At 41.8% G+C, this 13,973-nt stretch overlaps 1 protein-coding gene across 6 annotated transcripts in view; it reads right to left on the bottom strand.

Annotated features, from left to right (window-relative positions):
* The window catches only part of ehbp1l1b (EH domain binding protein 1-like 1b), a 40,904-nt gene that overhangs the window by 12,567 nt on the left and 14,364 nt on the right, over positions 1-13,973 (bottom strand). For 4 of the 6 annotated variants that reach the window (XM_041800830.1, XM_041800831.1, XM_041800832.1 and 1 more), the window contains exons 9-13: positions 13,195-13,260; positions 12,939-13,076; positions 12,567-12,803; positions 12,262-12,436; positions 5,695-6,204 (exon numbers count right to left, since the gene is read on the bottom strand). In XM_041800830.1, coding sequence (XP_041656764.1) covers positions 5,695-6,204; positions 12,262-12,436; positions 12,567-12,803; positions 12,939-13,076; positions 13,195-13,260 — 1,126 coding nt within the window. The remainder of the gene's footprint in view (positions 1-5,694; positions 6,205-12,261; positions 12,437-12,566; positions 12,804-12,938; positions 13,077-13,194; positions 13,261-13,973) is intronic. The other 2 variants (XM_041800835.1, XM_041800836.1) reach the window with 2 other exon arrangements.

Raw genomic sequence — 13,973 nt, 5'->3', positions numbered from 1 at the left:
ATTAACTCAATTAATCTTGACAGCCCTACTCTAAGTCTTTATCCATTCTGCCATCAGATTGCAAAACTCTGAGAGCAGTCATTTAAACTGACTTTTTTAACTGCCTGGACTTGAGGTTCACTGTGAATGTGTTTCAGTTAAATGTTGTGTTTTGAGGACATGGGTGAGCTGAAAATGAATTTCCCTTTTAGGATCAATAAAGTTGTCTGAATCATCCACAGATTTGGTTTTCTAAAGCCCAGACCATTGGACTTCATTTCCATGAATGATCTAAAAAAACTGAAATGTGCTCACACTAAAGGAGCCTTGGTGGTTTACAAAACTAGACATGTTTTGTTTCCTCATTACAAACCTGACTCTTTTTAGCCCTCTGCTCACTTTGTTTTGTATTATACATCCTTTTTTTGAATGTTATTTCATTAACTTATGCCCAGTCTGTTACTGTGTGCTGTATGCCAACTCGTTATGTTGTTATGTCTGACTTTGATTATAAATAAATGCACGTTTGAAGGAGCCTTAAAAATGTAAGGGGCCTTTGATACACTGCTGTGATATAATTTACTTTTAAATACCCATTACATAAAATGCAGCCCTTTAACAGGGACACGGCCTGTAGAAAAGATACTGACAAAACGATGGCTAAAGAAAAGGAAGCCAAAAGTTTTAGAGCTCTTTCTGCTGTTTTGCAGCAGTATACAATAGGTTATAAGCTCCACCCCTTATAAATGTTAACAGATGCCACATGGGTCAAATGAAAAAAAACAAAACACACCATATTTCTTTCTCACTAGTTGTTTCTATCCTCATAGTCAGCTCTCATCATGTTTATCTATGTCCAAAAAATCATTTTTCTGTAAGTTTAGTTTCACCATCATGACAGCTCTGCTGACATATGCTCCTGCAGCGTTCTTTAATGATTTTAGCAGACTAGAGAGGAACACAGAGAGGAAACATAACTACTAACTAGAAAAGCACTCGGAGACAGACCTCCACCACTAGCCCTATCTCCTTACAGTGAAGAATCCTTTAAAAAAATTTCTGGATCCGTCCCCATGTGCCCCCCACCACAGCATTCACTGATTACTCCCTCCCCAGTGGAGTGGACATGCAGTGAGGCAAAGCATTGGCTTTGCTACAGGTGGACTATCATGGTGGAAGCATTGCCTGTGGGTGCCAACAGATGCACTGACAGTCTCACCCATGGTCTCACCGGACGCCTGAAAGTCATGGCAGAGGGTGAATATTCCTCTATTCCTCCCAGCATTGTGAGTATTCTCGCTACAATTCACTGTCGTTCTCTCTGTTACACTCCAACACGTCTCCTTGACCGGGCGTGCGTCTGTTAAACTCTATAAACTCCAGAACTTTGAATAGAAACACACCAAAAATGCTGCTAAAATTGAAGTTACTCATGTCAGCCATCTCCTGGTGTAAAGTGGTAACAGCGCAGACCTCCACCATTTGCCCTAATAGTACAGAATCCTTTAAAAAAATCCTGGATCCAGACGGTGATCCGGATCAGTCCCAAAATCTTATCAGTTCTTCCTTATGCCATTTCTGACATTTCCTGAAAATTTCATCAAAACATAACTTTTTGAGTTATGTTGCTAACTAACTAACAAACTAACTAACAAACTAACAAACCCACCCGATCACATAACCTCCTTGGCGGAGGTAATAATACAGTCATTGAACTGTGGGTTGGGGTGTGACTTCATAAATGTGACAGAATCTACTCTACAACACAGGGATGTCCAAATGACATCACCAGTGTCACATACTGGGAGTACTTTGGCTTCACTTTTGTACAACAGGAAGAGATGGGATCATAGTCCATCTTTATCCTGTGTATGATCTATTGTACAAACTGTCATCATTTTATCTAATAAACATTTTGTGAAATTAAGTCATGATTAGTGTAAATACTTTTGAGGGATCACAATGAGCCTAAAGTTAATTAAATAAGAATGAGCTTATTCTCAAACTAGAGCTGTGTTTAAGGTATTATCTCCTCTTACATGTAGTCTAAGCTGTGTTTATAACAGTCAATGGAGAAAACAATCTCTTTGGAGGGATTAAGTCATACTGAAATTCAAAATGACTTTCTATGTTTACATTAGATTGAGTTATGACCCAAAGGAGAAGGAACACTGTGTATAAAGGACCGGCTTTCGGTACTTTGATTACCTCAATGAGCTCAGTGTCACCGCTGCAGGCAAGGTGGTAAAGAACCATTTAAAAAGGAAATTCCAGTTTTCTTCACAAATAACTCTGTACTGATGTTGTTTGGGGAGACATATGACTCACATGCCAACACACAACTGTCTAAGTAAATACCTGCAGGAAAACCTCTAAGTAAATGAAAGGTAGGGATGATTGATAATTACATTCCCCTGCAGGTATTTGAGTTGAATCCTTGGTTATTGGAGGTAACATTACATAAAAAAATGCACAAGCACGGTCCTCTACTCAACAAAAGACACCAAGCAGACCTTCCTAATGAGACCAACTCTTTCCCAGTTACTCACCTCACCCCCCACCCATTGCTATTTAGCCCCTAACTCCTCTTACTCACCCTGTTTCCCCCTCCATGTACAGCTCAGCCAGCCAGACGGAGCCAAGATCCTCATGACCTCGCTCATATTCCACCTCCTCATCCTCCTCCTCTCTCATCCACACAGGGATGGCACCAGACACCAGGCTGGACTTGCCTTTTTTAACTGATCTCTGAACGGTATCATTCAGCGCTTTCTTATCAGTAACTAAGATCTCCGCAGGTTTGATTGAAACTAGCCTGGTTTGTGGATCCAGGTCTCCTGATGGAACTGATTTAGGATCAGACTGTTCCTCATCATTCTGTAGCCTCTCATCATCTGCAATATCATCCAGTTCTGCTTCCCTCAGAGGCGGCCAATCTTTTGATTTATTGATCACATCAGAATTGACCACTGGATTTTCTTGTCGTTTCTCTCCTTTGCAATCATCTTTTCTTTGCCTAATCTTGTCCTCCTCAATTTTTTTCTTCTCCTTCATTTCAATTATTCTCAACCTTTCTTTATTTTCTTTCTTGTCCCTCTCAATACGCAGCTTCTCTTCTTCCTCTGCCCTTTCCCTCTTCTCCCTTCTCATCCTCTCATGCTCCTCTCTTTCTTCTTCCGACCTCTTTCTCTCCTCATTTTCCTTCTCCACCTTTTCTCTCTCCTTCCTCTGCAGCTCTTCTCTCTCCTTTTCTAGCCTCCTTCTCTCTAACTCCTCTTCCCTCTCCCTTTTCTCTCTCTCTTTCCTCTGCAGTTCTTCCCTCTCCTTTTCCAATCTCTGTCTCTCTTTTTCTTTTTTGGCCCTTTCTCTCTCTTTCCTCTCTGCCTCTTCTCTTTTTCTCCTCTCTTCTTCCTCCCTCTTCATGTTTTCTATCCTTTCTTTCTCCCTTCTCTCCCTCTCCTGCTCTCTCTCCCTCTCCTGCTCGGAGGCTGCCAGTCTCAAGCTTGCCACCCAACTCAAACCATCTGACTGTACACATTCTGGTTTCTGAGTTGGTTCAGTCTGTTTGATAATTGTCTCTGTTTTTGTGGTGTCAGAGAAGTCGGTGGGTGGGGAAATGTCCACTGAAAACAGAGGACTGTCCTCTGGCTCCTCTGCCTCTTCTTTGTGCTCGTCTTCAATACTTAAATGGAGGGATGGTGGGTCTGCAGTGGATCCAGCTGTCTGCAGGATGGAGGCCACTGTCTCGTAGCTGAAGGGACAGACATGCGGGATAGAAACTCTGAGACAGATCTCACCCATGTTTGACCTCAGCAGGCTCGGCATAGACTGCACATACTGATTAAGTAGCTCCTTTCTCTCAGACTTTGTTTTGGTGCTGGTCCAAAGTCCACAGAGAAAACCTTGTCGTATGTTGTGTGGAGAAGAACTACCCTATACATTTCCTTTCCACTGTTTAGACACAATAAAGACACCTGACATTAGCATCACCACTAACAAGACTATGACATCTGGTGCCATGCAGGTAACACAACACGCCAGTAAATATGCACAAGACTAACTGATGATGACCGCTATCTTTTTGGTTATAAGTAAATCATCAAAGCAACACCTGATTGACTGCTGTGACCAGGACTGTGACCATACAGGTAAATGGTGGTGTTATGCACAGAGTTCAATCTACACTGTAGGTAAATATCAATTTAAACTACAGGCTTTTAATAGCATAAGCTTCATGCACTTTGTGCAGTGAGTAATGAAAAATGTAGCAAGCAACACACAAACTAAAATTACTTAAATGGGTAGAATGAAAGCTGCCAATATTTTTGTATATCTCTCTAAAATATTTAAAAATGTGTTGATATAGTGCACCAATTGAGAATATTAGGGGTGATACTGGCATGTTATTTTTCATCACTTCTTTTGGCGCAACTCTAATAATGCAAAGATTTTCTCTCATATGAAAACAGATTATATTTTGTTAACAGGTCACTTCTTCTGCCTAATAAAACATTGAATAGAAAATGTTCTTCAAAAGTGTTTATAGCCAAAATCTTTGAAATCCTTGCTAATATTTTATTCTTTCGTACATTATGTTATCTTTGATTTGAGGCCATGTGTTTAGGGAATGGATGAGAACTGCATGGTAATTCCTGATAGTGCTGCCATTTTGCAGACAAGCTCCTAAAAGATTCCCCCAAACCCATTTGTTTTCTGAATTTGATAGTGCTTTGGCGGCTGCTGGGAAGCTTTGGAGGGCCTAATATGGCCCTGGGCTGTTAGCTGAGGATCACTGCTCTCAGTGCAGTTGGGTCCAATAAAAGTAAGATAAAGAAACAAAAAAAGAATTAGCTAACTTAACAAAGATGCAGCAACTCTATCAAATAGAGTAATTCACTTCCAACAGAGAAACTTATTGAGAGCAAAGTAAAAAATGAGTTTCTCCACTATGCTTACAATATGTATACTGTACTGACACTGTGAGGAGCCAGTAGATAGCTACATCACAAGTCATCCTGTCAGGTAAATCTGTAAAGGTGGGGCGTTTTTTTAATTAAATTATAAATAGAGTAAATTGGTGTTTCACATCAGTCAGGTGAGCAATATATCACAGTAACACAATAATGTCCCACTCATGATTATAACTAGCTCAGATTATCTTGTTTAGCTTGTAATGCCTTTTTGCAACATTATCATGCATATTCTATAGGTGAGTACATGACAGATCATTGACTTTAAAAAAAATCAATGTAATTATGAGTTTATATTCCTTGACATAAATTGTTTGTATGCAGAAAAATGCCTCATACTTTTAACAAATCAGAGAGACAGGCAGGCAGGGAGAGAGACTCACCCTCTGTACAAAACCCCAACCACTGCTGACATGAAACCAGCAGGCACCTCCGTCTGCTGCTCCGCAACACAGACATCTGCCTCTGTGTGCGCACATGTCTGGTCACTATCACATTCATCAACACAGACAAACACAGACCCCCATCAAACACACAAATTAACTCTTAAACTGAATAATTCACTTTTAAAACGAGTCTGACAGCAGACAGGTTCAGATGAAGATTGCAGATGAAGTTAAGTGCGACAAGTTAGGCTGCAGCAAAACAGTTGAATGTTAGTTAGTTAGTTATATATGTTGGAGTGTATGCTTGTGTGTCTGCAAACATGTCAGGCCATGCTACAGAGGAACCGTCACTGACTCACCCCCCTGTTACACCACCCTCCTCCTCCTGCTTCTCCTCCTTCTCTTCAATGCTTTCACTACTTTCCATCCCTTCTGTCTCCGCTGTAGTCTCCTCCACTGTTGCCCACAGCTGCTTCTCTGCCTCATATTCTGCCTCTTTTTGGGCAACCAAACTCTCCTGACCACTGGCCACAACATGGTCCAATTTCTCCGCATTGTCTCCATCCTTTTGTGGTTTTCCTGTCGTGTGGAGGATTTGTTCCGGCTGTGGCCCTGGCTCTGGCTTTGAAGGAAGGAGAGGCTCCAGCGCTAAAGCTTTACGATCTTGCTCTGGTTTGGGGGAAACCTCAGTTGAGGTTGGTGGATCCCAGCTGGGTCCCTCAGGCTCTTTGGGCTCTTCTTTAGCTGATGGAGCATGAGGCTGAGCAGGAGGTGAGACTATCTCATGTGTTTCTGAGTCTTTTATTGCTGTTGCATGGTGCTGCTGCCTTTTGGGGGAGTCCACATCAGTAGAATCTTCCCTGTTTGGGCTAAAAGAAATGAAAAGCATATTAACAATACGGTCATTCAAGTTTATACTAGACTCTATAATCAAGGAGCAAACAATAAGCAAAGCAGGTGGACACACAGATGCTCAGAAATCAACACAAAGCAAAAAAGCAGACAGACACACGCCCCTCGTCTATTCTTACCCCCTGAACACAGGCTTTGCACCCTCCTTTGTTAGAGTGTTTTCAGGGGTATTTGTTCCATTTCTCCATTCTAGTACTTTCCAAAGAGGAACCTCTGCATCAGACAACCTCTGAGGAGGTGGCACCAGAGTCACAACCTCTAATGAGACCGGTTTGTTCAGAGCAAAGGGCTGATCATTGAGGTCTGAATGGCTGCCAGGGTGAGTACAAGTGGCAGATACTTTCTTTAGTGGGACAACAGTATTCGTCAATGAACCTTCCTTTAAGAGAGAGGCCTGCCCCAGACTGGAATAAGGGGAGAGAGAGAGAGAAAAACATAAGGAAAAGAGGAAAATAAGGCAGCAAGTAGCAAAACTTCAGTTCAGCAGAAATAAAGGAAGAGGATAAGGAGCTTTTACAGCTTCACAGCATTTTTATGTGCTTTTTATGCTTTTCTTTGACATATTTACAGTGCCTATCACAACTATTCACCTCCTTTGGTGTTTAACCATTTTATCAATCTTATAAATCAATCATGGTCAATATAATTTGGCTTTATTGACCAAAAAAACTCTTTAATGTCAGTGTGAAAAGAGATTTCTACAAAGTAATGTCAATTAAAATATGGAAGGTGAAATAATTGTCTTGCTGGAAAATAAATCTTCCCTTGCAGACTGATTAAGATTGTCCTCCAGGATTTTCCTATATTTTGCTGTTTTCATTTTACCCTCTAACAAAAGCCTTCCAGGGCTGGCTGCTGAGAAGCATCCCCACAGCATGATGCTGCCACCACTGTGCTTCACAGTGAGGATGGTGTGTTCGTGGTGACGTTCAGTGTCTGGTGTCCACCAAACAAAGTGTCTCCCACATGCCTTTTGGTGAACTCTAGTTGAGATTTAACATGAGTTTTCCTCAACAGTGGCTTTCCCTTTACTATTCTTCCATAAAGCTTTGACTGGTGAAGAACCCCTGACATTAAAGGGGTTTTTGTAATGTGTTTTTAAAGCCAAATTACATTGACATCCAAGAGAATGAATACTGTTTATAGGCAGTGTATTGTCATTTTCATAAGCTTTTCTTGTTTTTTTATGAAGTGGATTGGACTGAACTGACATGCAAAGGAGCTTTACTCAGGATTCATCATGTAACATTTCTAAATGAATGAACTGCATAAACAACATAAGCAGAGCAACAAAGAGTTTTTGCTTTTCCTTTTTGATATCCATCAAAAATAAAAGCTTAGTAGTTTTAACACTCCCCACATCAACCAAACAGATCATCAATTAGCAGAGTTAAATAATTAACCAAATATTCACACAACTTTGAAAAGGGTCACAGTAACAAAGCAAAGACTGGTGCTTCAATGCCAGCACCAGTCCAAAGTGTCCAAAGTGAAGCAACGTTTATAACACTGATTTACTGATTGATTTATTGATTGGCTGATTGATGATTGATAGATTTTCTTTATACTAAAGCAGGAAGCAGACATTTGAGCCAGGAAAACAAAAAGAAACCCACCAACACTGATTTCTTTCTGTTTCATTGCTGTAACTCACCGCTCATTGGTGGCAGAGTTCAGTTTGTTATCAGACTGAAGGGCCCTCCTTCTCTCTTGTGATTGGCTGAGAATTTGTGAGGGTAGCTGTGATTGGCCAAGAGTTTTTGAGTGCAGCTGCTGGGGTGTAGGACTGGTTTTGACCGGAGGAGGGAGGTGCGGAGCAGGAAAGTGAGTTTGAGGAGCAGTAGGTGTTAGAGGAGGTGCATCCATCACAGTTTTCATCATCTCCTTATCTTCATCTGACTTGTTGACTCCCAGATGGAAAACTGCCCCCTTCCTCCTCTTCTCCTCCTCTTCCCTGAGTCTCCTGCCCTCCTCTTCTTTCTTCTTTTTTCTCTCTAACTCCTCTTGCTGCTGGAGCATCTTCTTCTGTTCCTCCTCTCTCTTCTTCCGGTCTTCTTCCTCCTTTTGTCTCCTTTCTGCCTCTGCTTTCTCCTCCTTTTTTCTCTTCTCCTCTTCTTCCCTCTTTCTCTTTTCCTCCCTCTGTTTCCTTTCCTCCTCTTGCCTTTTCTGCTCCTCTTGCAGTAGCCTCTGTTTTTCCTCTTCTGCCTTCAGTTTCCTCTCCTTTTCTTTCTGCTCCTGCAAGAGTTTCTCTTTCCTCCTCTGATCCTCCTCTTCACACCTTTTCCTTTCCTCCCTTTCTCTCCTCTCAGTCCTCTCTCTCTCCTCTTTTATTCTTTTCTCCTCTCTCTCCCTCTCCTCCCTAAGTGCTCTCTGCATTTCCTCTTCTTCCCTCTTCCTCCTCTCTGCTTCCTTAAGTTTCTTTTCCTCCTCTTCCTTCTCCCTCTTCTTTTGCTCTTTCTCAGCCTCTATTTTCTTTCTCTCTTCCTCTTTCTCCCTCATCTCCTCCTCCATTATCCTCCTCTTCTTTTCTTCCTCTCTTTTCATTCTCTCCTCCTCCTCCCTCTTCTTTTTCTCCCTCTCTGCCTCCATTTTCTTTCGCTCCTCCTCCATTATCCTCCTCTGTTCTTCCTCTTTTTTCTTTCTCTCCTCTTCATCCCTCTTCTTCTCCTTCTCTGCCTCCATTCTCGCTGTCTCCTCTTTTACTCTCGCCTCCTCTTCCTCTCTCCTCCTCATCTCCACCTCTGCCTCTTTTTTCTTCCTCTCCTCCTCCTTCTTTCTTTTCTCCATCTCTTCTCTCATTTTCTTCTGCTCCCGCTGTCTTTCCTCCTCCATCCGTTTCTCCTCCATCTTCCTGCTTTCTTCCTCCTCCTCTCTTCTCTTCTTCTGCTCTTCAAACACTCTCTTCTCCTCCATCCTTTTCTCCTCTTCCTCCTTCATTTTCCTCATAAAGTTCTCCCTTTCGACTCTCCTTTCCTCCTCCCTTTTGAGTCTTTCTCTCTCCGCCTCAGCCTCCTGGAGTCTCCTCTGCTCCTCTTTTTTCCTCCTCTCTTCCTCCTCTCGCTTCCTCTTTTCCTCCTCCTCCTGCCTCATTTTCTCCTGTCTTTCTCTCCTTTCCTTCAGGAGTCTCTCCTCCTCTCGTTTCCTCCTCTCCATCTCCTTTTTGGCCTCCTCCTCCTCCTGTAAGAATTTCCTCTTCTCTTCCTCTAGCAGTCTCTTCTTTTCTTCTTCATGTTTTCTCCTCTCTTCCTGCTTCAGTTGCAATAATTTCTGCTCCTCTTCCTCCCTCCTCCTTCTTTCGTCCCCCTGTTTTTCCTTCTCTGCTGCCATCTCCTCCTCTTTCGTTGTTGCTCCTTCTAACTTCTCTGTCAGTGATGTTTTTTCTCTGGTTTTCTGTTCCAGACTGCAGAACAGATAAACAATATTTCTTAAATCCCAGTTTGTCTTTGTGTATTTGTGTTTTTTTAATTGCTGACACAACAAATTCACACTCTTTTCCCTTCTCTATATCTTTTTTTTTATCTGTGAATCTAGATACTCACCCTGCAGGACACCTTTTGATAGTATCCCGCTTAGAGTCATCCTCCTCCAGAAACAAGCCTCCTGAATCTTGTCTCTGGTTAAGCGACTCAAAGATGATGTCGTCAAAGTCAGGTTCAGGCTCTGCCAGAGGCGGCTTTTTGCTCTTAAAAGTGCTAACAACACTTTTTATCTCATTGGCTGGCTTTTTAAGATCAGTGCCCTCTTGAGCGTTTGGCTGCTTAGGTGTGATAAAAGCTGCCACCACATTGGTGGAGGGCTGCTGAGGGGCAGAGCTCTCACAGCAGGAGAAAGGCCATGGAGGTGGTGGGGCTATTATCAGCTCTGAGCAGGACTGCGCAGGACTGGGGAACAGAAATATTGAGGAGGTAAGGCAGGGATGAGTAGATTTCACGACGCAGACCGAGCAGGAGATGGTTAGGGAGGGAAAACAGGCAGGACACAGAGCACAACTAGAAACCTGGTGATGACAGTCATGCGTTGGGAGATCAGTTCACCGGGATGTAGGATGAAAAACACTGCAACTGTGAGTACCAAGGAAGCACGAACACCAGGGAAGCCAAAGAGACTGCAAGCAAGTGGAGATCAACAAGTATCGAAACAACTTATAGCACTTTTGCCACAGTGAACACTTGGGAGGGCAAGATGTGGGTAATTTAAAGCACATTAAATGTCTGTCTATAAAAAATGCCTCTTATGTTTCTTCTAATTGTTGTAGTCTCTTTTGATAAATATACATAGTGATTTAATCTCTCATTTAGAAGTACAATCTGATATGCTGTTAAATTTGCTGTTTTTTTGTTTTCTTACCGAGAGTTTAAGGAGAAGAAAGATGCTGCTTGTGTTGTATAATGGGAAGAAAATTATGATAAGCAGTCAATTTGTTCAGCTCAGCATAAAGAAACAGAGGTACAGAGTTATTCTGTACAGTAACAACCTGCCAGTGCCTAACATTTTATATCTTGTTTGTTCTGTTAAGTGTGTAACCATTTCTTTCTAAGGTGCAGTGACTTCCAAGCCATTTATTTTTGTATGGCCAAAATTACCAAGATATAATGAGCTGACTGAGCTTTGAAGGGGGGTTAAAGGGTATCAGTGCAAGTCAGGTATTTTTCATGACTGTTTCCAGTTTGTGTGCTAAGCAAGGAAAACTCCACTGAGCAACTGTGGCTCAGTAGAAAGAGACGGTTGTCCCACAATCAGAGGGTCGTGCAGTCGGATGTTGACGTTAACCCTTATTTGCTTCCACTGCTTTTAAATGGCGTATAAATGGGTATGGAGGTATATGGATGGGTCAGCTAATACTGATGGCCAACTCTCCTTAGCAACAGTGACTTTGTGGAGCATTTTTCACGACCCAAACAACTAAATTATACAGTTATACATAAATTAAAGCTCCCGTGAAGAGTTTTTGTAGGTGTTAAAATGACATCAGTTTTAGCGGATAGATATCATTAAGAAGTTAGTAACACATCAGTCGATATTCAGCCAGTATTTTCTGTAAATATCAGCTGTATGTTTGAATAAGTGTGTGGTGTTTTAGGCTGGACCAACAGACCTACATCATCTGAGGGCTTTTTATTTGTTCCTCTTCGTTCCTTCAACATTTATATTTGTTTAAAGATGATTGTTTTAGGTCTGAACCACATTTACACATTTACATGTCTGATATTAGCATATCAGGCATGAGCAAAAATCTGATATCACACATGTCTAGTTTTTTTTTTTTTTACTGGTAAGGAAAGTGTGTGGAAGGAAATAATGACTTAATTTTAAATGAATGATGCAAGGTAAGGGTCAAAGTGATTAACAGAATCTATCTGTTCTATCTGAATGTAAAAAAAAAATACAATTTAAACATGTACAAGAAAAGAGAGAAAACACACTACTATGCCCACAGGGGGCACCAAATTCAACACCAACACTTCTTCACAGGAGCTTTTGTAAGGTTAGGTGCTGTTTGGTAGATTTTCTTAACTTTTTGAGCCTGGCCGGCTCTAGCCCCTGTCTGTTTACGGTTTATATGCTGTTCTTTGCAAACTGTGTACTGGTTTGAGCGTAATATTTATCCTTTTGGCAGTGTGAGAAAACTATTCTTCTCCCCCTTCCAGCAGACACTTAGAGAGTCTTCACCACAGTCAAGTCTAACAAGCTGGAAAGCAGCTTTTTCCCCTTTATGCAAGCATGCAATAGCAAGCACAAAGACCTACTGTATTTTTCCTCTTAAGAAAACACCAGAACAAGAGGAGGATTCTTTAAAATGACTGTTATCTTATCTGACAACCGTCTTATTTTCTAACCTTTCCCTACTTTCATGGTTCACTGAATCAATACTCAAGCTTCCCACCAGTCATCAGGACCCTTTACGTCTCTTTAGTCTGCAGACGTATTTTCTCACCACAAGGCAATTCAAAGCCAAACATATCTCTCAGCATCAAAGCCAAGCCATCTAAATATACACACTCATGTTACCTCACCTGGTTTTTGCAGGTTCTGCTTTGTTTTCTGTGATGGCTGCCTTTGAGTCCTGAGCTGGTCTGGCAGGGTTGTTGGATGTTGTGAGATTTCCTGGTGCCTGGTTAATTGGAGGAGACGTCTCGTCTTGGCTCAGTGGTGTTTCATTGTCTTCTTGGATGAGAGGGAACTTTGGACCTACAGAAATCCAAAGTATGGTCAGAATGTTATACTGCTTTCACTGCTATCAGGATAAGACTGAGACATTTTCACACATCTTTTGTGTTTGACCCTGGCATGGGGTCATACGATTAGTCGGCATGTATACCTGACCGACAGGTGCTGATCTGAGCAGGGAGAGCAGAAGGAGAAACGGAGAGCTGCGCATGAGGAGAGGAGAATAAAATGGTGGTAGAGGGAGCAGAGGAAGAACAAGAGGATGAGGAGAGTGGGAGAGAGGCAGACAGGACTGGAGTCACAGGGTCACAGAGGGCATCCAGGTCAGGGCTGCTCAACAGAGGGACAGGTGTGATGTCACTAGATGTTAGCCACACCCCCTGAACACCTGAGGACAGTGGAAAGGAAGGACAGAGGACAAAAGAAGTAAAGGGAGAAGTGAAAGCTAAAATTAAGAAATAAAAGCAACAAAAGAGAGAGTTTTAGATTCATACTGTACAGGGAGAGTACAAGAGTTTGTTACCTGGCTCTGAGATGGATGGGTGAGATTTAGGAAGAGGAGGGGCTGATGCAAGAGGAGGAGCATCAGGGGAAAAAGGAGAGGGGGAGGAAGGGCGAGCAATTGACTTGACAATCTGAGGCCTGAACATGTGAGGACGGCCTGTTAGAGAGAAGATAGAAGAGTGAATAGAAGAAATAAAGAGGTAGAATATTTGACAAGAACATCAAAATTAAATCAGCTTCTTTTTTGAGTCTAGACAGACAAAGGGGAAACAAACCAGAAACTGATATAAGATCATCTGCAACCTGAACCTCTGGTGGGCGTCGCTGAAGAGAAACAGGAACTGAGAAGAAGAGAGAAGGGCAGGAAGAGAAGTGAAAAAGGAAAAAGCATTTTATTACCAGCTAGTGGCAGAGCGTAAAAGAGGTATTCAAATTTTATACAAAGCTTTTTATAGTTTTATTAAACCAGAAAAGCGATCTTCAGATCTGTCAGAGGCAAATATTTCTGTGGTAGTCTCAGCACAGATGTGACATACAGCTGCAAAATGATAATTATATTCCAATAATTTTTACAGTCAGTCAATGTAAAACTATAACTGCAATATTATTAAGATGGACAATCACACCCTAATGTTTTAATGTTTAACATTTTAAAAGCGTTTTTTATTGCCACTTCTTCAGAATTTAAATATTTAAATACATCCATCAGTTTTATATGTAATATGTTTTTTCTATATATGGGTAAAATCAAGCATCCAGCATAGGTTCAGCCAGGCCACCAGGTCACTGCCAAATAATTGAGATCAGCTGATCTCACATAAGCCCTCATCAGCTGATGGCCAGCTGATTTGCTGTAAGCACGCTATTGGATAATAACACTCATGCTGTCGTATTTACACTGCTCTAGTCTGGCTACGTTTTGCTGCTTCTTCTACAAGTTGCTTTTTGTAACCCTCCTCCACCCCAGCGCCACTTTTATTCTGCTTCTGACTTCATCAGTATCATTCTGTTGTCATTATTGCCTACTCTGCTCTGAATTTTTGCTGCTTCTCTC

The sequence above is a fragment of the Cheilinus undulatus genome, linkage group 12 (assembly GCF_018320785.1).
Source record: "Cheilinus undulatus linkage group 12, ASM1832078v1, whole genome shotgun sequence".
NCBI classification, from domain to species: Eukaryota; Metazoa; Chordata; class Actinopteri; order Labriformes; family Labridae; genus Cheilinus; species Cheilinus undulatus.
This window is presented reverse-complemented; position numbering and strand designations above follow the sequence as displayed.